Source organism: Platalea leucorodia, assembly GCF_965183815.1.
Source record: "Platalea leucorodia genome assembly, chromosome: 4".
Taxonomy (NCBI): Eukaryota; Metazoa; Chordata; class Aves; order Pelecaniformes; family Threskiornithidae; genus Platalea; species Platalea leucorodia.
The window spans coordinates 61,944,783-61,970,298 of NC_138826.1; the positions used below are offsets into that span (position 1 = coordinate 61,944,783).

At 39.0% G+C, this 25,516-nt stretch overlaps 1 protein-coding gene across 3 annotated transcripts in view; it reads left to right on the plus strand.

Annotated features, from left to right (window-relative positions):
* Window positions 1-25,516, plus strand: part of FGD4 (FYVE, RhoGEF and PH domain containing 4) — a 75,704-nt gene that overhangs the window by 21,742 nt on the left and 28,446 nt on the right. For 2 of the 3 annotated variants that reach the window (XM_082310598.1, XM_082310599.1), the window contains exons 2-3: window positions 15,812-15,976; window positions 23,119-23,299. In XM_082310598.1, coding sequence (XP_082166724.1) covers window positions 15,812-15,976; window positions 23,119-23,299 — 346 coding nt within the window. Of the gene's footprint in view, window positions 1-1,988; window positions 2,039-15,811; window positions 15,977-23,118; window positions 23,300-25,516 lie in introns of those variants that run through there. The other variant, XM_082310597.1, reaches the window with a different exon arrangement.

Consider the following 25,516-nt stretch of genomic DNA (forward strand, 5'->3'; position numbering starts at 1 on the left):
CTTACGATGGTCACGTAGCTGCTTATCTGAACCAATTGCTTCTTGTATTATTTTGTAGCCATTTGTCTTACAGTTTTACAAACTATTATATTGTTCGTGTGAAAATTGAAAACTTTATTGCTGATCCCATCTGAATTTAAAATCTGTCACATACTTGTATGACAGGCACTATCAGTGTTTTTTCTGGTTAGGAAGAGTACAGCAGGCTGAAGAAAGGCTGGCAAAGCCTCTCTGGCAGGTGGACAAACCAGGCTGGTGGGGAAAGCGGTTTGTTTCAAATATGGGAAACTGAGCAGAAAATTTATCTTCGCTGCAAAGGCTCTTCTGGAGAGAGAAAGTGTTCTGTTGTAGATGTACTTCATGTAGAAGCCCAAGCAAGGGGGCAAGCTTTGAACTCTTGGAGGTGAACTTCAAAATAGAAATGTAACCTATGCATTGGAGTTCTCTTAGTCTGGTTATGAAACTCAGTTACTGTTATTTTTCGTTTTAATAACGTGTTGATGACCTGGGTGAATAAAATTCTTGTGTGTCTTCAAGGAGCCTGGGATTACTTGCTAGGAGTATCAAGGATGGGGAATTGCAACTTTCTAGCCCAACAGTTTAAAAATAAATGCTAAAACCAAAAACAACATGTGCAAATCTTGGTCCAAGTGTTAAAAATGGGTTCCATTTAGATTTCAAATCCGTATGTGTGGAACTTGCATCTGCTCATCTCAAGAAGAAAAATGCACCAAAGTTTTGAAATAATTGGAGGAAAATAGTTTTTTACTGTTTTTTTGGCAAAACCCACTCTGTTCAACATCTGTAAAAGAAAGGAAATAATTAGCCGTGCTATTCCAGAGAGCTGTCTCCTCAGTGAAAAACAGATATTCATAACGATGGATTGTTTTGCAAGTGTATACCTCGTAACCCTTGGTACTTGTCCTTCAGAGCAGCTCTGCAGCGGCGGGCTTGTACATAGCCTTGAACGTGAGGACTGCAGTGGCCGGTAGTGGCCGGGGCTGTAGGGAGCTGTGGTTTGGACCAACACAGTGGTTGAAGATGACCTCAGCTGCAGCAAATGACAAGCTGGCTGCTATATTCTGATTCCTATTATCCAAACTGACAGGGCTGGATTTTAAATCCCGGTTTCTTTCTCCTGCTGTGATGAAAGTGTGCCAGCCGGAGATCACATGGTGTGAGAGCTGTGAACAATAAAAGAAAGTTACTTTCAGTAACTTCTCTTTTCAGTTAATCCTTCCGCTTTTTTTAAAAACGTGCATTTTCGTAGTTCAGAATTCACTCTAATATCTTTGTATTCTACCCTGGAGCATAATATCTAGTTTATGCCATTTAAAAATTGATTTAAAATTATTCTAGTGAATTTTAATCTGTACCAAATAAGCTAATGTTTTCAAGACAGTTCTTTAATGTAGACTTTTTTGATCACTGCTCCGGTATCCTGTGTGTTGCATTTACTTCATTCTAGGCATAAATTTAAGTACAGATTATGCAATGCAAAAGACTGTTAGAAACATGCATTGTGCAGTATAAAGGGAGAAAAAAATACCAACCAGAGAAATGTACTAACTTGTCCTTTAACCTTGATACTGCTTTAATTTCAAAGAGCAATGCAATTAGTAGTGACAAAACTTTCATAGTAGCTGAGGCATTAGACAAAACAACTTACAGTAGTCCCTCCTCCTCCTCCTCCGCCTTTCTCCAGCAGTTTGTAGGTTACATAAGCTGATTTCTTTGTTTTTCCTCTTTAATAGTGAGCAGACTTCACTCACTTCTCTGAGCGGACTGGTTTGCATGCTTACGCTTTTCCTCTGAAAACAGGCTTGCCTTCAAAGAGGGAGGAGCATAGCGTTACTGAAAGACCCAGCGTGTAAACTGTCGGCATATACTGAACATCTGGTGAGAAGTCCTTTGCGGCAGCTTATAGGTCTTGTAAATAGGATATATGTGAGCCTGTCATAGGGTTATTACCATTGCGAAATCAATTCCTCGTGCGGTGGTACTGGAATATATTTATAAACAATGTCTTCTGAACCAGGTAAGACTGAACAGGATGCTTCTGTTAAACCTTAATCTCTTCAAGACTTGGGGTATATTTGGGTCCAGGGACACCAAGAGTTAAACTTTCTAGTTCGAAGCAAACAAACCGGTAAACATCCAGCTGCCTTGTGATGCAATACAGCTGGAATGCTCTGGTGGCTTTTTCCTCCTATTCTCTGTAAATGAGCTTGCAGTCTCTTGAACTGCTTGCCTAATACATCTGCCACACCGAGAACTCTGCTGCTTTTGGCTGGTTTTGCTGCTGCTTTCACCAGCTCGAGACTTTCTTAGAAGCAAATCAGTTTTGTGATGTTTATAAATGGTTTCTGTCTCTGGCTTATCTGCCAGATTCATTGTGCTCTGTTTATAGCTGTAAGGTTTCTATAGGACACTTCTGTCAGTCGGCATTGGCTCTCAGAATTATATCTCTCACTGTTTTAGGAAGTAGGTGTGCACTTCTGACTTATGCTCAGCTTTTCATGTATAATGTTGCAATAATCCATTCAACTGATGCTTATGCTACATTTAATGTACAGAATTGGCTTCCAGAATTAAAGAATGTTTTCTTTTATTGCACTATCCAGTGAAAGGTTTAGATTTTTTCCATTGCAAATATGCTCGTAGCTGAACTTTTAAGAATACTATTGAAAACACTGCTTTACTTGTAAGCGAGTGCGCTTTTCAGTTCTGAGAAAAGTTCAGCTTGGGGTAAGTTAAATTAAAAGGCTTACCCAACCCTAACAGTTTAATATAAGACAGTAAATATTCTGAATTAAGTTTTCCACAGAGAGATAGCTGAAATGGATCTGTGGAAGGTTTGGGTTCAGAATGCTGGTCTCCCTCTGGAAAGCCCTCTGAGACTAAATAGAGGGAAGGGAGTCACTGGCTCGAGTGAGTTTGAGAGATTTGCTAGAGAAGCTTGGAGTAGATGCATGCAAATGGCTCTACCCCAGCTCTCCTGATTTCAGTACTTGTGGGCATCTGATTTTTCTTGGGTACAAAGAATACTTGTTTTAAAATCATTCTGTTGGCTCCTTATCTGTTTTATGATCAAGTTTGAAATTGCCTTTCTCCCTCTAGCTTTTGATAATCAACCAAAACAATGGGAATTGCACCTCTCCTCCCACTCTTTGTGTCATTTTTCTGTATCTTGAGAAGAATCTACATGTGGATGTAGGAGACTTTTTTTTTTTTTCTTTTCACTGATCTAGCTCTTAAGAGCTATTTTCTAGGATCTGTAATGCATATTCTTTTCCTGTAAATGTAACCCTTACAGATTTTCAGGAAGCTCAGTGTGGTGCTATAACTACTATTTTCAGTATTACAGCTCATCTTCCCTCTTGCCTTTTGGCTTACTTTGGGTTATTTCAGTTTGCAGAGGCCTACAGTATACTTACATATAACAGTGGCAGTCTGAATGTCAAATATATTGGTGAAGCTGTGATCTTTGATTTTCTGCAAGATCAAATATGTGAAGTACAAATATATTTGTATGTGCTTTAAGGTGACATAGGTTATACCGTCATGGTATTTTCCAGGCAGTCTATTTCCCAGACTCCAGTTAGAAGTTGTATGAAAGCAGTTAATGTAGAAGTGGACTGTGGTGCAAATACCTGGCTTGAAGGGTAAGAAGGGGTGAGCTTCTGCCAGCCTGTGGAATAGCGTATAGATACACCTAACATCACCTTCTCAGGATGATGTAGGAGACCTACAGAAAGAGACAGTATGCATAAAAAAAGTGACAGCAGCTAGTTCCAGTCTGTGTGGGTTTGAAATCGAGTGGACAAATATCCCTGGACACTCCTAAATAGTATGTGAGGGAAGCAGTGAGTCGCTTGGTGAAGCACTGGCTGCCTCCAGTCCGAAAGGGAAAGAAATCCTTCCAGTGCTGACTGCTGGGACTGAGTGAGAGGGGAACAGCACAGCTGAAGGGACAGCGCCTACAGGAAGGTACAAATTCACATTGCAATTTGTTCATTGCTATCGTTATGTGCAATTGAGAGTGCGCCCAGGTGCCTAAGCAAAGCAGTTTTTCCAAGTGCTAAAGGCCCATAACAAATATGGAAGACACAGAATGTACTTCTTCTGGAGCTTTGATGTTTTTGAAGACTGGAATTTTATAGATTTTTTTTTTTTTTTTAGTAGTAGTATTCATTATAGGGTGAAAACATCACTGAAAAACTGATTTCAAGCAATGTAATTTTAAAAAGTTCAATGATACTGTGACCCAGAGGTCAGCAGAGAGTTAAGTGTTTTCATTAGTACCATCACTACGCTTTGCTTTGTGCAGCACCCCAAGTCTTAAGTTAGTCTTTATGTGGTAGGTGCTATATAAACAGAGACAGACAGTCTAATGGTTTACGTCAATGCTTGTAAACCCAGTGAATTTGTTGAGTCTTTACTAAAAATTCAAAATAGTTATGGAATGCTCTTCTTCCCTATTCCCCCCCCCCCCCCCCCCCGGGTTTATGGTTGTTATAAAACAAAAGGATTAAATTCCTTTAACATTAAGAGTTTGGAGATCTAGTGCCTGTCTGTTCCTTACAGTTTGACAGGCAGTGCTTGACCTTGAGATGGGTAAGTAGTTAGGAAACACAATCTTTCCTTTAGATTGCTGTAAAATATTTAACACACTGTGACTGCTCTTGCTTGTAAAAAAGCCCTTACACCCATGACCTGTTACTAAAAAAAAAAACAGAAAAAGAAAAAAAAAAAGTGAAAGGGAAAAAAAAAAGGTAAAAGAAAAGAAGTAAGAAGGAGGGGCAACAACTGGGTTAGGTCATGTAAGGTGTAGAGGGATTGGAGTATTGCCAAACCTTGTATTATAAAAGAAATTAAATGTTTAGCCTTAAACAAACATTATATTTTGAGAGTAATTTCATAGATTTTATTTGCACTGTGTTTTGCAAAACCTTCTTCCCCAACATGCGAGCCATCAGCTTTTTTTAATGAATATTTTGATACTCTTTCTTCTGATGCCAAAAACTGAGGCTGTAAGGAAAACAGTAAATATTGCATAGGAGTCAGCAGCATTTTGTTGGGCTGCAGTTCTGTGAACAGCTCAAGTGATCCAGTGGGCAGTTGCTGCCAAAAGGCTGCCCAGTCCCTCCCTGGGACTTTTCCAGACTTTTGGTCTCATCTACGAGCCAATTCAGCTCACTCACACAGCACAGAACTCCTGTGATAAAACCAGTGTCCGCTTGCCTGCTAGCTGCGGGGGGTTACATTGGCCTGGAGAGAAACCCAACGAGTGTCAGAGCTGGTAAGAAATAAGCAGTGGGAGCTACAGGGATGTAGATGTAGCTGCAGTTCGGGTTTGAGCAGCCTTTTTTAGTCTGTCCTGGGGCCTTCAAACGTTTTCATTTTCAAAATGTTTGCACAGTGAAAGGCTGCACATCCCTCAGATGTGTTGGACAAAACTTGAGCTATTACAGTATTATTTCTCTTCTGGAAGTGTTGAGTTTGATGTATTTTTACATTGTGTGACTTTTTTTTTTTTTAAAGCATTTCCTATCCATTTGTACACTCAAAGATAAATATTCATATGACTCTTAAGCTTTTTGGAACAGTATGGTAAATATTCACCCAAGTCTGCATCAAAAATTATTTAATTCTCTAACTTAAGAAGTTTTATGAAATGCCATTTTAAATTCATCATACAGTTATGTTTTTTTCTTTTTTCCTTTTTCTTTTAAAAAAAGCATATTTTAAATGGGGGTCTGGAAAAGACAGGAGAGAGGACTAAGCAATAGAATTGTTCTGAATTTGTATCTCTCGGCCAGTTCATAGCATAAAATGTAAAGCTATTTCAATCTGTATAATGTTCAAGAGGCAACTGTACTGATGTGCAGGTCTGTCAAACTGGAGTGAATTCTGTGGACAGCACGAACAGTGGTCGTCTCTGGTAATTTAGGGTTCAGGAATTTGTTCCCCATTTGGATTCCAGGCAACTTGTATTTGATTTCACAGATGGTGGTCTCTTTCTTGTTCCTTATGGACAAGAGACAATGTAAAAGCTGGCATAATTGTGGTAGGCTTTAAAGGGACTGGACAAGGAAGGTCCTTCTTCAATAACTTCACAGGAAGGCCCTAAATGTACTTAAACCAGGCTTTTTGTGTCTGTTCTTACTTTTTTTTTCCAACCAGGTCAAAAGCAGGAAGCACTTGAATTCTTGTGAAGTGTCCAGCTTTGGGTTCTTTATATTTCTGTTTTGGTGCAGTGAGCATTCCCAGGGAGCTGCTTGCTTTTTCTGTGTTTCGTAGATGATGGTTGTTAATTACTTGGCAGGGAGATTGAGGCGCTTGGGGAGCCTGACAGCGGGCTGCCTGCCCCTGGCTTGGGGCAAGAAAGGCATTTGCCACCGAGCAGCCAGAGTGCCACACAGTTGCGCCGCTCGTGCTGCTGTAAGGGACGAGCAACTGCGTGTTTCTCTCCACCCGCGCTTTGTTCTTGATCGAGTTCATAATGTTATATTTACTTGTAATCTTTCACATAATGAAGGGTAGTGCCTGGTAGCCTGTTGTGATGCTATTGTGCAGTTAAAACCCTGCAGCCTGTTCTTTAATTAGGGTGTGTTACTTTAAATCTCAGGCCACGCATTTTTAGAGAATAGTTTTTCGATTTATTTTTTCTTATCCTTCCCTACTGTTTGCTCCAACCCCACTGAGATGTGATTCAACAGAATTAACGTTATCTAGTGGCTACTTGCTTCTGGAACGGGAGTCTTGTCTTCCTTTCCCCATCACTGAATTTACATCTTTTCCCAAGCTCCAGTGCATCTAAGGTGAACGTGTGCGTGAAGCTGGCTGCTTTTTTTTGGCAGGGTTACATTTCTTATGGCTTAACTTTCCTGGACTGCATCCTGGGGCTAAAGGTGTGCCAGCACTGATGCACAGAAAGTGGTGGGAGCAGGCAGCCAAGAGGAGGGAGGGGAGCGGGTGCAACAGCTCGTGTCCGTGACAGCTGGCTGCTGGATGGGCTTCGGGTTGTCAGATGCTGTCCGGACACACGTACTGCCTCAGCAGTTGGATGTGGGAAGCAGTTTCCATCTATCAGTGATAATTTTATTGGCTTGTATTGAATAATTGACTTCTGTTTGGATCTTCGGCTGTTCTGCATTTTGTATATATTATATTACATATTTATATCTTTAAATTACTTGAATGCTATCAGTGTGTATATTTATACAACTTCTGCTCAGATCTTCTGAAATAATAGATCAGTTACAGTTTCAACCTTCTGTAATTAGATTATTTTTTTTTTTTTTCCCTCCCTTTGGGCCTGTGGGTTTTTTTTCGGTTTGCTTTGGGGTTGTTTTTTTTTTTTTTTTTTTTTAGCTTCCTGTTTCTAAAAATGCTTTCTCTTAGCAGTCCTTTTATCAACAGAAGGAGCTGATTTCATATCTCAAAGCATATGGGTATTTTCTAAAATAGCTCTAAGTTGAGATGAATATGAAATAACTGCACAAATAATGGCAGAGCAGAAGATGAAAATGTCAGTGACTGACTTGTTAGAGAAGTCTTCTGAAGCAGTATATACTGAGCAAAATGGTGAAATTTGTAGTTAGATCAAATGTATCAATTTTTTTTTTTTTGAAACCTGTTAGTATTTGTCTAAAAATCTAAACACACTGTTATTTCAAAATGGCTTATCAGTTGTAGAAGGGGAGGTCTTTTGTCATTGTCTGAGTTATCACTGCACTTGCATAGTATGTATGCGTTAACCTATCATCTTGAATCATTCCAATGGTTTGTATGAGATACGATCAGCTGCGTTTTTTCCTCACATGACCCCATTAGTGCAGGTGCTCTCCTTAATATGAAGTTAGACTGTGCTGCCCAGCATTGTGTCATGCTGGTTATCTTATATATGGTAACAGGAAGAAAATAAATCATCTTAAGACTTGACAAATAAAGTGAAAGAAACATTTAGGGCTCAGTGCCACAATCCTGGCTCAGACAAGTGATTCTTCTGTGATCAGTGAGTCTGCTTATACAAATAGGTGTCTTATTTAGTAAATAGGAGCTCAGAACATTTAGAAAATGATGACTGCCATCTGTGCTGGCATCAGTTAAAAACTCAGTGAAAAATCTCAGTGTTAAGTAAAATAATAGTTGAGGGGATGTTGCTCACCTCACACAGCTCTACACAGAAAACTAAAAGGAAAAAATAGTTTGGGGAAAACTTGGTGGAGGTGCATCCTGTTCATCTTTTCTTGTGCTAGGGTTCACAATCAAAATAGCTATTAATGCAGTAGGAACTCAAGAAAGCCCCATAAACCTTACTCAAACCCTTCCTTTGTCAAACACGTAGGAAGCTGTAAAGAGCTGTAAAGGGGCAGGCAGGAAGTGGACCTCGGATACAGGGCTCACCATTTTTCCCATGATCGTGACAGGGGAAAAGGTTGAAGGACGTAGTCAGGACACTCCTGTGACTTTGTGAAATACTGCCATATGAGAAGCAGTTGCTGAGATGAAAGTTGCCATCATGTGTTATGGCACTGGCAAAAGGCTGTGCTGACAAGGAGGGAGGAATTACCTGAAGTTACCTGGTGTAGAAATGAGACAGTAACAGCAGGGTAGCTGACTTTGGTTACAGGATCAACTTACCCTGCCTTCTCCTGGCACGATGAAGCTGCTGCTGATTACTGTACCTGTTTTCTTTTTCAGTGTTTATTTTTGTGGTAACCTTGTGGTTCTTAAATACATGAAGCTCATGGTACATGGCTTGTAGGGTCAGGAACTGTGGTCACCCTTAACACTTATAGATAGGCTTAATAAAAAGAAAGAAAAAATATTCTCCAAACTTGCTGAAAGAAATATTGACATTATTTTATGAAAAGCAAGCCATGAAAAGTCTCTGCAAGTAAAAGAACACTATTGCATATTTTCTCTTTAGATTTTGGACTTGATCATACATGTGCAAAGACCAAAGTGAAAACAAGCGTTTGAGGGCATGTTTTGTAATACAGGAACTAAGTATGTGAAAGAGCAGTCCTTGGTTCATGTAAACAGAAGTCCTCTTACTCGGAGCTCTCTCTTCAATCATATGTCTTTCTGGAGACATGGCTTGTCTCTGTTCATGTAAGAAACCTTCATTATTCATTAAATAGTTGATGAATGACCATCATCAGCAAAGCCATTGTCCCAGTGTGTATGAGTGTAGGTGACTCATAAGAACCTTAGTGTAAGAGATGCTGTGTTTTTGGCAGAGGACCTCAGTCATAAGCTGCTACTTTCAAACCGCAAGCTGCGCATTGGCAGCCTATTCTAAATCAGTATTTTCCAGTCCAGGGAGACGCTGGTGTGCTTCAGCCACTGAGCTGGCTAGTTCTGCCTGCTCCCTTCAGCAGCCCTGCTCCCCTGTGACAGGGGGAGCAGCAGTGGTAGGTTTCTGGAGGTCTTACCAGCTGAAGCAGCTGCTCAGTCAGTAGCAAGGCCCGAAGGCTTGCTGCCTTCCCTCCCTGCAATGAGGGAAGAGGTAGGAGTAGAAAACCACAGCAGCAATGACCGAGAGTAAGGTTGTCACACAGTATCTCTGTGACTTGCAGCCTCTGCAACCTGTCTCCGAGCAGTGCTCTGTAATTCCACCCTTGCAGTCATCAGTAACCCTCCAGCTCCTCTATTCTTAAGGTGCCTCAGCATCGATTTTGCCACCAGTAGCCTCCAAAAACTGGGTGATTAGAGAGCAGTGGCACTGCTAGACTGTAGACAACAGTATGAAAGCAGTGGTCCAGCAGTGGAAAGGTGTAGAAGATGGTGGCTGCTGAGGGGCTTGTTCTCAGAAGGCTCAAAACTGTGCCTTTTTAATACAGTTTTAAAAAGCTGTTCACTGTTTCTTTTTCCATTTTATTTTACACGACTAGTTAACATTCATAGTATGTACCACTTAGACTTTATCAAATTAACTTTGATTTTAAAGACTACACGTTTTGAAGATGTGGGGTTTTTTGGTGTTTTTTTTTTTTTTTTTTTTACTTGCTTTGCATTCCCTTCCCTCACATTGCATCTCCATATTCCAGAATGTGCCCTCTCTGATGGGGAGTGTACTGTAATCAGTGCATGTTGCATGGAGAAACCATAATTACTTCTCAGGAAATAGTTTTTTGGGCTTAGTCTGGGAAAAAGCCATTTGAACTCCTGTACAGTGCTTTTTGTTTCATTGGAACAGCACCAGCAATGCATGTTATATTACTGTGCTAATCCAAAATTTAGACAAATGTTGAAAGATAAATCTATTAACTGCTGACTTATTCATTTTACTAAGGCTCACAGCAGATGTGCAGCTCTGCCTACATGGAAATGATTATTAGATCGGAGCCAAAAGAACAAAGATCACAGCCAGACAGGACAAGAGACTAAGGCACACTGAGTCTGCCTGCTGCAGCCAGTGTTGGCAGGACATTTGTAGTGAATCTGAAATTCACCATTCAGTCCTTTACTTTGCGTGATGTGTAGTATACTGAGACTGAAATCAGGAGATTATTGTTGTTAAATCTTATTTTGATAATATTTAAATGCTTCCTGTTAAGCTTGGACTTTATAATCTTGAAGCAGGTAACCTATTTAAATGTAGTGGCATACATAGCTGGTAACTTGGCAAAATGTAGCTCTTTAGTAGCAGTTACTATAAGCTGTATTTCAGTCTAAAAATGAAAGTTACTGTGGGAAAGATGGATGGTTTCTTCCAACCAGAACAACTATAAAGCTTGACAAAACATAGGAGAGGCAACATTGAATGCTTGAGTCTCGTGAATACCTGCAAACCAAACCAGTGCAGTAATGTCTCATCTTCAACCAAGCAGATAAGTGTATGTATCTACTTTGAATTGGGTTCTATCCCTGATGCTCTGCATAACCCAGCTTTCTTTATTAGAAATGAAATTATTTGAAAAGTGAAAGTCGTTTCTCTTCTTAGAAGATCTTTTGTGTTGCGCACAGTTAAACTTGCTGAAGTTTGTTTCTTTTCTCCTGTATTACTGCTCTGTGTGTTTTGTAAGTGTTGTTGTAACATACTCGGTGTTACGCATATCACAATTTGGAAACCTCTGCTCTGTGTTACTATACAAGATAGCATATCTACCAAGAAGATGAATATTTTCTAGTTCTTAGCAAGTATTGTGTAGCAAGCGTTTGGCCTGCCAGTTTTAAGTTCAACATTGTTTCATCTGTTGAACTTCACCATCAAATGACCCATTCACAGGGGTCATTGAACTAAAAAAGCAGTGTCGATACACTTTTTGCTATCTACAATTTATACCTACCATATTTACTTGAAGATTTATTTTCTACATGCAATAAATGCTATGAAAGGGAGGATAATATTTGTTTGGTAGTTCTAAGAATGTTCCCATGCAGTAAGAAATAATAGCCTTATATGCTTTACGTCTTCATTATTCCCAGAAAGCAGTCTACCTTCTTCCGTTGAACTTAAAATATTTTCACCTGTGTCTGGAGAATAGCTTTGCAAGAAAAAAACCTACAATTTTGCATTTTGCCAGTGTATCTGAACTAATCCTTTAATAGAACCTGATCTGTGTCCTGCGCTTTGCCAAGATTCCACTTCTCAAAGATAATTCTAAACCTTCTGATATTTGCCTTTTATTTTTTTGGCCAGCATATTCTTGCAGAAAGAAAACTAATTTCTTCAGTGAGACAGCCCTCCTGACTTCAGCAAAAGTTATTTTTTCCTCTGTTTACAGCATTGGGTTATCAACTGTTTGCAGCATTTCAGCAGTGGCTCACCACAGTAAAGGCTAGCCTGATGTTTAACCTTTAGAGGTAATCTGCACAGAACAGAATACTAATATGAAGGTTTTGTACTATTCTGCAGCTGCAAAGCATTCACAACTCTGTCACCACTGTGATGGGAGAGGTGAAGATATATCAAAACACAAATGTGTGATTACCTTGAGGGGATAGCATTTAATAGAATTTGGAGGAAGGCAGATTTTTTTTGTTTTCATGAGAGAAACTTGGACCTCCAGGCTTCCTACTCTCCTCCTCCATACCCCTAATTTTCAGATAGTTTGGGCTTAGTCCAGTTATTCTTAAAACGTGTTTGGGTACGCATCAACAGTATAAGCCTCTTGGTAACATGTCGGTTCCTCTCACAAACAGGACAAACCTGTGAAGGGTAGGTACCAAGTTACTAGAAACTTAGTTTTGAGAGCACGTTTGGACACGATTGTGGGCAAAATCCATGATGTGATTTACTAGATTTCCTGCTCAGGCCTCAACAAATCTGTTGTTGTAACTGCCTGGGTGAGAGGCTGCTTTCTGCCTTCTTGTTTGTGCTTGGGAAGCTGCTCACTCTTGTCCTGGCCTTGCTACAGCTCCTGTAGTGTTCAGTAAGTGGATGGGTTGAATTAGTCTCTTGTAGTGTCAGTGCTACTTAACACTGTTCTGAACTGATCAGGAGATCGTATGGCTAGGTTACTGCGGCTAACCCAATGCTTTGGTAGACAGACTGTTAGCTGAACCTCCGCAGATGTCCAGGGATGAGTAGGAAGGGTGAAGCTTTGCATTGATCTTACATGAAAAGATCTAGCAGTAGAACATCAAGACCACAACCATTATGGCAGGTGTTCTTGGGACTTAACACGCTAGCTATACATGACTATATTATTTTAAGAGAAGTAATTTTGAGACTTAAATTTTGCCTCCTGGCAGTCACAAGAGCATAACCCCTTTTCCATAGACTTTGGTTACATCCAGAAATGCAGCATTTCTTTCATTCACAATGTATGATCAAGAGTGGGATCACAATGGCAGTAAAAATTAGACAGTGCTGGAACATATAGATGCACTATGTGCTACAAGTGGGACTGAAAATAAATCTTAGAATCATAGAAGGCCTCATGGTGTTGAGATTGTCTTCCTGAAGCTTATGGAACTGCTGATGGAGGACCTATCCAATACTAAAACATTAGTTTAACCTTTTGTGCATATAAATAAGATATTTTTTTCATGTTACTGCTATTTCAAGCTGGCTGATTATGTTTGTCTGAATGCTCATGGCTCCAAGTTATTTCTAATTAGAATGCTCTGAAAAAATAACGCATCACCTCGCTTCAAACATTCTTGCAGATGCAAGCTTCTAGCTTCTCATTTCCTTGCAGGTGATAAGCAAAATAATTAAGTGCTTATCAAATTTACAGTGTTTATTTTTCTTTTCTGTTAGTTATTTATTACCTTCTCTTTCTCACTTTACATTCCTACCTGCCCCCATTTTAAATTTTTTTAAATCTTTCCCCACCTTTCTTTTCTCTTCATCATGTATTTAATCGTCCATGATTATAAGAGGTGGTATTAATCATACACTAGTGAACACGGTAACTAGCTGTTAGTATTTTGTTGCGTATTGCATTTCTGACTTCAAGTAAAATTTCTCAGCTATTATAATGCATAGGAATAGCAGTAGTATGCAAGTGTTTCTTTAATCAGGTCAGAAATAATTGCAGTGGGAATCTATTTCAGCCCAGTAAAAGCTGCAGGTTTTTGCAGCATGTCTGACTTTTTGCATATATAATGGGATTTTAAGTTGTGTTTACAGGGCAACAGCTGTATTTCTAAAAGGTGGACTGTGTTACTGCTTACTTAAATGGACAGAATTGAGCAGCCCTACTGAAATGCAATGCCCCTTACTGAGCTGTAGTTGGGGAGCTGGAGATTCTGAAGCGTATTAGCTGTCAAATCTGCAGGCAGAATAGTTTTCAGAAAGCTCTAAGACTTCACACCTTCACCCTCATTGCAAAGTTATGAGTGATCTGAATGTAGATTTATAAATTATGTGCAGTTGCCTACCTGACTTGTGCATTGTACTGATCCTGCAGAAGTTACTCTTTCTTAAATTTGTTTCTGAATTGCGGATTCCCCAGTTGGAGTGTAAACGGCTACAGTATGGTGTGGGATTCTGTAAGACAGGGAAATTCAGCCTGTCAGCTCTTTGATGGAGACAAGAAAGACTTGCTGGTACGACCCCCTGTACAATCACCTTGGTCTGTCTAAGAACTTTCAGTACTTTCACCTCCATAGGAGAGACAGAAATGGCACTTAACGTACCTTCTTAGGCATTGAGGAATGGTGTGGGACACAGCTCCCACTGCTGTAGTACAATACAACTTTTTGTGTATGGAGCGATACCCAAGGAAACAGAGCTAAGGAATTTCTGCCTAAGATCACAAATGTCTCAGAAGCTTCTGTATGTGGTAGGCCTCATTACATTATCCGCATTGTTCTGGGACCAGCCACCTTTATGTTCGTGGGAGATCCCTTGCTAATTGAATGAAATGGAAGAGGGAATGATGCCATGTTGCAGCTGCAGGTGTCTTGCATGCATTGTGATCTGAGTACTGGCGCTTTGGTAGCGTGGGTTGTTGATCTCACCATGGACCTCTGCAAGTCTCTGCGTTTGTAGAGGCAGCTTCTTGGTGTAGTTCTACTTCAGTGTTTAAAAGGAAAAATAAGCTTCTAAGAAATAAAGCATAAACACTTGAAAATATTGTTGGAATCCACAAAACGTTGAAGAATCTTTAAGCAGTGTTGAGCAATAGCTATGGCATCTCTTTCCACTGCTGTTCTAAGAGCAGGCTTGGCTGTTGCTAGGAATGGCTCAATATGATGGATTATGTCATCGGAGAGGGAGATGGATTAAATCAGAGGGTCCAGACTCTGCAGACCAGCTGTTGTTCAGAAGACATCAGAGGATCACCTTATTAAATGGTTGAGTGGGTTTTGGATTTGCTTTTTTTGGAAACATGCAAAGAAAACCCCAGTCGTGCTTGCATTTCTACTAGTACAAGCAAGCAAAGGTAAAATGTTGGCAAATAATAAATTCAAGTTTTCAAACTCTACCCTAATCATTTTGTTAAAAATGAAAAATTGTGACAACGGTGCAATAAATGATAAATGGGTTTTCCTCCTTTCCCTTGCTCCTCCCCGCAAAAAAGTTGTGGATTTTTTGGATTCAGAGATGAATGAATATTGACCTAAGTGAGATCTCAAGGTCCTTCGTATTATCATTTCAAGTTTTTAATTGTGTTTACAGAACAAATTGCTTCCACACCCCAAAACAAAAGTGCATGGTTTAGGCTTGTGTAATCACATTCTAATAAGTGCTTTTATTACAGTTTCCATTGTTTGAATATATTTTGCTCTATATTTTCTTCCAGCTTTCTTACCAATAGCAGCATATTGATCCTCTTAATCAGAATAAATTCCATTCTGCTAGGAAGAAATGAAGCAGAAGTGTCAGCTGGCTTTGTGCTTTGCTCTTATTTTTTTTTAATACTTATAATAGGAGCCCTTTCTTACAAAAAAAGTTGCAATACATTTAGCTATTTTTTGGATGCTACCTTCTGTAATAAAATAAACTTTTTGACTGTATAGCATTTTGTGGACACTTTGAATACAGAAATAGAATGGCTGAACAAAAATGCTCTTTTTTCTATAGTTCTGTTGAACAAGCACATTGACAATTCAGATGATAGAAAAAAGTCTGTTAGAAATTGTAATCTTTCTATAGAAGAGCTCAGGCTAGTCATCGTGGAAGTCTTTTTTTATATCCAGCTCTTCAAAGTTTAAACAACATAATAAATTCCAGTGAAAGGCAAAGCATGTTTTTAGGATGTGACACTCTTAAATGGAAGACGTGTATTTTAATTTTCTCTATAGAGAAGTGTTAGCACTTAATAAGTGTGTTTGTAGTCATTCTACCTTATATTTAATCCTGTTTCTAACTCTTTGTTTTTTCTATGTGTTTGTTTTTCAGGCAGCAGCATCTGTCCAAAGTCCTTAATATTGTCTAGATCGTGTACAACGAGTGCCGCAACCAGGCTAGTTGAGCAGAATGTACACAATGAAGCAGCTCAGGGAATAAATGGAAGTGTGCCAGTCAAACAGTCTCCACGTTCAGCTTCAAATCCAAAGCCACAAGGTAAGTAGTCTCAAATATTTTTGTTAGGGAAGTTGTTCTTCATCTCAGACTTGGAGAAATAAAGCACCTTGAAAGAACTATATTTGTCAGAAAGAAAATAGTGGGGTAAAAGCCTACTACTGAAATACAAATGTTCTGTACATGCGTTATAAGTCTGTAATTTCTGGTAATATTTTGCCGAAAAAGGTTCTTAGAAGGGAAGTTGGACTTACTAATATGTTACAAGCACATAGGTCTAGCTACCCTTTTTTATCTCAAATGTCTAGTAATTTGCTGTGCACTTACTGCCCAGGAAGTGGCTAGTATGTAGAGATGGGAGAACGCTTGTAAGCCCCTTGTTTGTATTAAACTATTGCCAGGGCTTATTTTTCAAAAGGATTACTGTATTTGAGCTGAAGGTTTTGGTACTATTCTTGGAGTGTTTGGCAGGCTGGCTTCAAGGTAGGGGTGGTGGGGAAGATATTCAGGGCCCTTGGGGTTCTGGCAGAGCTCGAGAGGAGCCCTCCTTCAGGAGTATGTGGAAAAATGGGAACTTTGTGCAGTAAAAGCTGACCAATAATGTCTGCAGAGTAGAACTAGATTTCCCTTCTTTCTGTCCATAAATAGTATCTTCACTTTTAGAAGCTAAATAGTTCAACCTACATGTTGTCTTATATATCTAAACCTCAAACCACCTTTTTATGTGGTCTTCTCAGTAATATTGATGATTCTGCTGAGGTTGATCACAATAAAGAGTCAGTATGTTCTGGAAATCTTGGATTTGAAGTGAATCTGGGCTCATGTCTTTTAGGAGTGACATGCAATAGGAACTTCATTCATCTCAAAAGTTTAAAAAAAAAAAAAAGAATGATTTTAGAAGACTGATAGCATGATTCTGCTCAGTGAATTGGATTCTGAAACACAATGCTGATGTGACAGAAACTAGAATTACTTATAGAAAGCTAGATCACATCTAAATCACATATAGAAACTAGAATCACATAAAGTCATCATGTAGTGGATTTAATAATTTGTGTATCAATTAATGGGAAAATGCATCTTGAAGAATTTTGCATCAGTCCTGAGTTCATCTTAGAGTTAAGGAGGGAACAAATTTATTGGGATGTCAAGAAAGTTTTGTTTACTTAGGGAGAATGAGAGCAAAATAAAGCTGTATGTTTTGTATTGGCAAAAGTTCTATAAAAACAGGCAGTATTGTTCACTAAGCTAAGATGTTTTTATCAGTCATATGTAAACATTACTTAATTGAGTGGTCTTTCTGCACCAGTTCCTAGGTCTCTGAAATGCATTCTCTGAAGCTAAGTTAACAAGAGAAGATGTGTTCTTCCTAAGAAAAATATTTTAGAAATCTGTTAATGGATAAACAGAAATGGGCAATCAATAAAAAGATTTTAAGCCTTTCAAAAACAAAGCCAGCCCACTGATTATAACTTTAGCTGTTAGATAAATTAGGAGTTGGATATTATTGGACCCCATTCATTCAAGACATTACGCAGCTGTTGTTGCTCTTTCCTAGTGATGACTTCTGTGTTTGTCAAAATTCCTTGCTCCAAAATGTGGCATAGCCAGGAATAGTGTTGTAGTCTAAGAAATGCAGCTGTGTAGATTATATTCAATAATACTGTTGTAAATAGTATTTTGTGCCTGCTTTGTTCATGGGCCTATTACTTTCTCCATTTATTTCTATTAAATATGTGCATCATATTGAAGTTATATAGTGTATCTTTTTGGCCTTTTTATTTAATTGAAGCAAAACAAAATAGAATGAATGAGATAAGCATTTGGGAGTCCAAATAATCCAAGCAAACTGAATTGCTTTAATTTATTGCTTTAAATGTGGTTGCTCTTTCCCCCCCGCCCCCCCCCCCCCCCCCCCCCCCCCCCCAAGAGCTTTTCATGTACAGGTACAGAAACATTTTTGATTTATAGTAGCAGGAAATGTTTTTCCAAATTGTTGTTCTAGTCATGCAAATATTAAGTGTTCTTTCATAACAAAAGGAAACAAGATCACAGACCTGAATTGTAATGCCAATATATTTGGTTGTTGATGAACTAACTGCAAAATGACCTTCATCTAACCTACCAAAATGTATATAATTAAAATGAGAGATATAAAGATGACTTTGAGGTTGCATTACAAGTGGGGTACAGCTATTTTTAGTAAACTTAGCTTTAACAGAAGAAATAGAGCTTTAATATAGAGGAAAAATGTCCAAAATCTTGCACTTGAAGTGAACCCTGGACTCCAAACCTGTTTTGTCTGTACTTGGTCTCTAAGAAGTAGTTTAAATATTTGGAAACAGATCACTCAGGGTAGCTAGGTCATGTGAATAAATTTCTGCACAGAATCCAACATAAAATTCTTTCTTTTAATTTTCATTTTTTTCCCCTGGCATTTCAAGAAGAAAACAAACTAGCTGTCTAATACACTGACAGCAACAGAGCAATTTTTGTTCCCCAATAATTCTTTCCATCAATAATTTAGCAATTCATATGTCAGATTTCTGTGTTGAGTACAGTTTGATTCATGAAAATCTTTGCAAATTTGGAACAAAGCCTGAAACTGACTGAAGGCTGATGAGGGAGTTAAGCAAAGAAATCAGGACTGCGGAGAAAAGCAGTCGCTGTCTGTACCAGCTGTGAAACATGGTGCTTTGCCTTTGCATCAATGCAGTGCATTCTCTGATAAAGTGGACTAATCCAGACTGGAGGTAGTCAGTGGAAATAGCAAAATGCACTACTGAGTTCCAAGGCAAATATGACACATGATCTGAACCTAGCAATAGCAGAATGCCTGTAGAGTAACATGTACAAATTGACCAGTTTTCTCTAGTTTCTTCTATTCCCTGCTCTTTGAACCTCTTGTATGAGTTTTATATGATGCCCTATTACTAAATACTGGGCACTGAAACTGTTGTCTGTACCTGGTAGTTTTATTGTAGAATGGAAAATACGTTGAAATGTCAACACTTCTGCAAAGCAGTGAAGTGTCTTGTCAGTTCAAGACTATGCATCAGTTGCTCATTTAAATTTTTCTAATGAGTGCTTAGGAGTACTTGTGTATCTCCTGCTGAGGTTGAAGAGGCATTTTTTCTTGGGTTGGAGACGATTTTCCACTCCAGGAGATGGCCTGGTTTATGCTACCATGAAGTGGAAGGGATGCAAAGCATTCAACACGGGAGATTTCAGCAGTCAGTTTTAGCTGACGACCTACTGTGTAGCATCAATCCTGTCTTCCTTTCTCAGTTAATTATAATATAGTCTGTGGGTTTGCAGGTATTCAGTGTCCTGGGCCCAGAAAAGCTGTAAGACCTCTTAAAGGTCTGGGATGTAGACTGTACATCTCTGGCAAATGAAACTTCTACAATTAAAGGTGAATTGAACTAAAACTGAGAGCGGTTTCTTGCTAGAATTCTCCAATCTCAGTGGTGCTTTAAGAAACCTGTAGCAATGTCTCTTTTATCAAAAAAACCTGTTAAATCCAAAATATTATTTCCAGGAAGAAGATAAATGAGAGAACAAAGCACATCTGATTTATTATTGGTTGTCTTTATTAATATATTATTGGAAGATACTTGTTCTGCTGTGATATAAAAATATGGACTTGCACATCCTAAAGAGGAGATGACTTTTTCTCTCTTTTTAGGTTACTCTCTTTTCTCTCCTTCTAGGTTACTAGTTACTAGGTTACTAGTTATTTTGTACTGTTCTTGTGAGTGTAAATCTTTGGTATCTATCCACCTGTGCTCATTTGACCTTCCTGAAGGTGACGGAGCATGCATGCAAGGAGGCAATGAAGGATGACTCAGCCAGGAGAGCTGTAGTTGCTTACCACAGGAAATTTTAACTATGTATTTTCATTGAATCAAAGAGTAGCAGCATTTTTAACTAGCAGGAGTTAAACGAGTAGAGGGAGATAGAACACATTACACTTTCCAACAGAAGAGACAAACGATCTTTGCTAATATCCTTTGGAGTTGGCAAAGGTGGTTGCACCTCTTGAGCCATTTGTAGCATTACCTCCTATTTCCTTATGTATATGTACAAAGTAGAATGCACAACTAGGCACTGCAGCTTAAATCTTGATTAGGTATTTTGGCTAGTGTTACAAAGTAGCAGCTACCTGAGCATACTGAGGGGTTTTCTCTGAGCAGCATATGCAGTTCCTATCTCCTAATGAGCTCAAAATTCTACAGTATAGAAACAAGAGTATTTATAGACTCAAACAGAGCTCTCTATTATGCAGGGTATTACAATGGGCCAGTCTTTTCTCTTTTTTTTTCTTTAAGATCCTTGCTGTGTGCACATTGAAAAATAATCTGATTAAAACAAAACACTTCAGAAGTACATTGAGGGGAGAATTAATGGAATTTGTTTTCCATAATTCCTGTTAACAAGGTTGACCTTACAGGAAGGTTTGCAGGTTTATTTTACACTACTGATTCTTTTCTTTTCATTGATCTTGTGACTGTCCTTTTCCCATTGCTCTATTTCTGAAACTTAGAGTAGCTACAGCAGCAGCTGATTAGGGGAAATGCTGTCTGTTAGATGGTAATAGGGAGGGGTAAAGAAGAAAATATCTTGCATTAGTGAATTGGCATAGTTGTTTGGTTTGTGGTTTTCCTCTGGAGACACTGTAGGGATTTTCAGTATACTGGGCTTGTCCAGTTTGACCAGAGGTTGCTCATGCTTGCCCTACTGAAATGCTGCTAAGCTGGCAGTTTTTCAGTAATAGCCGCAAAAGTGTGCGACACCTCCACAGAATGTCCTAGAATTTGATTTTTGTCCCAGTGGATCCAGTATAAAAATAGCTTCCAACTAATTCCTTCTGCTTTATCAGTAGACATTAATTCCCTCAAGTTTAGTAGTTTTAATATATCCTTCTGAGGATATTAACATTTTATGAGATGTACAAAAGAATTGAAGAGATGTACAAGTCCATTAAATAAGAGAATTCACAGGACTGCAGGTTATACAAAATCTATTGTAAGAGCCAGAAGTGTTTCTACAAACTAGTGTAGCATCCACCCAGCGTCCCCTTTCTTTCTGTTTCCTCCCTGAGGGAATGGCAGTGCCCACGCTCAATTACGTGTCCCGCTTTTTCCCAGTCCGCTTGTCTCGCCTTTTTCAGCTGTCCCATCGCCTTTGTCAGCACAGCAAGCTATTCAGCACTTGGACAATTATCTGATGCTCGTTGGCCTAATTCTGCCAGACCTTCTCCGAACTCCCTGAGAAGAGGGAATATGGGGAAAGCTGCTCCGCTGCACTGCAGCTGCAGCTGAGCAAATGTATGTGGCTTCTCAGGAGAGGCTTCTGTTGCCACACATACTCAAGCAGTTACACAATTTAATATTCTGCTTGTTTCAGGATTGCATTGTAATTATTTGAAAATTGCAGCATCTACATCCTTTCTGCACTGCATCTTTCCCCACACTTGCTTTTTTGCTTGTGTTAATATATATAACATAAAGCTTGAAAGGACCAAAGATAAACATATACACAGTAAAAGCATCTGATCTGCAGTAATTCTCTTCCTTCTCCCTCTGATTATTTCATTTGTCATCAATTGTAGTTGATGTGATTGAAGTCTTAAGCTTTTTGTGGTACATTCATTTCTTCAGAGTCCCTCATGGTAATTTCAGACTGCAGCTATCACTACAATCCCTCCTAAGTGCAATTAGATTATTGGAAGCACAGATAAATATTACCTTCTATAAATTCAATGTAAGGTAGTGATGGGAAGTCATCTTGAATCAAGTGTTCCTTCAAGTTTATCATAGTTTCTGATAGTATATTTGCAAGAATTTTTTCAACAGTGCTTTCAAATGTCAGTTGACAGAATTTAAGCTAATTCTTGTGGTGCACCGGTTTTCCAGGGTAAGTCACTAAGCTATTCTAGAGTCAGCGAAGTGAGGAACATGGCTTTTCACATCCATCTATCGTATATGCTATACTAGTGCTTAGTTTTTCTGCCATGAGAGTTGCACGTGATTCCTAATGCAAGTTTCTGTCCTCCTTCCCTTCATGTTTGCTCCCTGGCAGGTCTGTGTAGTTACTGGAGGGCCGGCGCCTGTGGCACGCCAGAGCATTGGTGCCTGTGGAGCAGTGGCCGAGCCGCTGGGGCTGCCGGTTCCGCTGGCAGTGCATTGCCTGCTCCTGCCCATCTATGCCTGCCTTTTATTAAAGGGCAGATATAGTCTTTATTTTTCACTTCCATATCAAATGTTTTCACTTCTCCCCACAATATGTTTTGGGAGCGTGTGTGGGAATGAACAGCATTGTGGTCTTGGGAATTGAGGACCTTTCCATTAAGTCTCTCTTGTTGATGCAGCCGGAGGTGTGTTGCTCTGATAGTGGAACACATTGGGGCCCTGTCTGTGAAGTGCTTTTGTTGCCCACAAATGCTACATAGTTGCTTAAAGGGATAAAAGTTAATTTAAAGATCCCCCAGCACTTGTGACTTTAGTTGTTTTATGTGTCACCTTGTCTTTTGCGTTCTAGCCACTGCTGCATTAAACAGTGGCTGATCATTTACAATCTGATTAGGAGTTATGGCAGGGATGGGGAAAAAGCAAGAAGAGTAGAAAATATTTTCAGGGGGCCAGGTTTTCAGCAGTATAAATAGACAAATGTTCGGTGAGTAAAGGAAGCTAAAAGCTGAAGGCAAATACCTTTTCCGCTGACTATTATTATTGAAGTCACGAGGGAGAAGGTAAAGAATGAGAGCACCAGGGTTTTGGGGCAGCAATTTTAATCTCTCTCTTGAGCCCCACAGCACAGCTAGATCCTCTGATTATGCTTACTTCTTTTTTACGATAAAAACTTGCATTTATGGAGGCCACGTATGTGTTTACTACAGTACACTGACAAACAAGAACACCCCCCCCCCCCCAATTTACTAGTTTGTTAAAGTAACATGTGGTCCGGCTTTTATCCAAGAAATATAACAAGATGCCTGATACCAGCCAGTGCATAAAAAACCATATGAAGTCCCTGTATTGATAAAGCAACTTTATGGTTAAGTAAAGCCGAGAGCATCTCTTCTTCATTACCATAGTAAGTTCTTATGCAGAAGTGTCATGTATGTTCTGGCAGTTCAAAGAAACAGTGCATGAGCAATTGATTGTTGTTGTTGTTTGCAGTGCCTCCAAAGCCAGTTCATCTGCAGAAGGTGTCACCTGTTACATACCAAACCCCTAGGCATAAAGCTTTATCAAATCAGAAACCAAGAATGGAGGAAGAGACACCCACCCCTGTTTCTAGTGTCGCAAAGGAAAAGTCCAGTAAAGTGTCAGATCTCATCCATCGTTTCGAGGGAGGCAGGTATGTAATAGAATTTGAATTGGTTTGTAACTCTGTTGTGTGTGGATTATTGGAACTTGAGCATGTGAGGAAGAAAGTTCATCCTGAGGTAGTGCTCAAACCAATTCCTGCCAGAGGAGTTGATGGCAAAACTGCGCATGTTCTGAAATCGTGCAAGCCAATTGTATATTTGGCCTGTACAAGGTATGCTTTCTCATAAGGTGCTAGTCTTAATTTTTCTTTTAAAACAAACAAACAAACTTGTAGCATTTTTAAAACATCCTGAAAAATGTCAGCAATTTGAAATAAGTGCTGGTTTTAGAATGAAACTTTGGAGATAATATTGAATTCTTTTTTTCTTGCAGAAATAAAACATATTTACTTTTATAAGCAAATAGAAAAACCTAAAATCCCAATTTTCCTTTTATATTGATGTAACCTCTTCAGATGATTCACATGAAGAGGGTGAACTGTATGAGTTATTTGTATTGATATGGCATACATTCACTAAACTGTTTGCTTTGTAGTACTTAGTGATTTTGGTGGATTAGCTTGATGGTTTTGAGTTTTGATACTGCTTTTTACAGGAAACATTTGGAACTTTGAGAAACATGAACCACAGTGAACTCTGCTTTCACAAAATAGTGTTACTTGTGTGTCTTTATTTAGATGCGTGTGACAAGCGTTATAAGCTCTGAAACAGAAGTTAGAAGTATATCTGCTCTGTATAAAGAGAGCGACCTTCCAGAAAGCCCATGACAGAGGAACAGCTCAATAAACAGTCCAGTGACAGTTGAGCATTGCAAGTTTTGAATGTGGTTTTCTTGTGTTTCCTCGGGATACTGATGTTCTGAAGGGATGTCCTCTACGGGAATGAATGCATGATGTATGACAGAGCATGTCCTGAGGAGCCAGAGTATTAAGACTTTCATTGAAAGAATTTCCCCTCAAGATGGGGGAAATTTAATCCTTTATACAGAAGCAGCTGAGCGTTGCAAAAGTACATTTGCATAGTGGGATAGAAATCATTTCAGAGCTTCATCTGCAAGAAACTTCTGTCATTAGGTAGACTTAATTGCACTGCTGCCATGACAGCTGCCAAGATGGGAAAAAGAAATTACTGCAGCAGTGGAGGTCCTGTGAATTCTTCTAGCTCAGATCTCCAGTCCTGTTATCACTTTGTTTCCCAGTCTTCCTCCAAAGCATCGTCCAGGTCTTTTTAACAGTGTAGTATCCCTAGAATAACAATTTTATTCTTTCTGAAAGGAAACTCCTCAGGTTCATCATGCCCTACACCAATGAGCCCTACGTTTCTACTCCTAGGCATGCCTGCTGGTTTGTACAGAAACTCTTTCAATATTATGCAAATAAAGGAAGCTATAAAGAGAGCAGTGAAAACCTTCTTATTTGTAGAATTTTAAAAATAAGGGCATTTTTGTTTTGGGGGAGTAGGGGAAGCTGAGTTGCTTTTTGGCCAACATCATTCATTAAGTACACCCAATAGTATCTGGGAATGACAAAATTCTCCTCAAATCTATGATCTCTGCTTATGAGAAACTTCCATAATTAGCATGCCAAGTTCTGGAATATCCTGCTGTCATCATGGAAGCAATTCTTGTTTTTGAAATGAGCTCAGCTCACAAAATGTGTCTTCCATGAAGGTGAACTTAGCTTGTAATTATTGGTCTTCAAATGACTAGGTAGCATGTTCGTGAACTGCAAACTGTGATTGCCAATTATGATAACATATTTTCATTAGTCTGTACAGCCCACAAACATGTAGGCATGGCAAAAAGTTAATTAAACCTCTTTGCTGTGTGCATGCAATTGAAAAATGTAAATTAATTCCATCTTGGAGTTAAGCATATTTTTTAAAAAAAGGCATAATCTTCATACAACTAAAGGAAAACTAATATAAATGTTTTTGTTATATGATGGAAAAAGATGAAGCTAGTGTAAGATATTTTTTGAACTTTGTGTATGAAAGTGCAGAATATGCTTACAGTATTTGTGTAAACTGTCCTGTAAATAAGGGGTAAACATACAATTCATAAGCAGTTTTCATCTTTCCAGAAGATTAATGATCCATACTAGGAACAATAAGCTAGAGGACAGTCATGGTATCATTTTGCAAGTTCAATATGGCTTGTTAAATGTACTTCAGACAAAAATGTATAGGTTTTATTTTGGTTCCAATGATTTTTTTTTTTTTTAAAGTATAATGAAGCCAAGCACTAT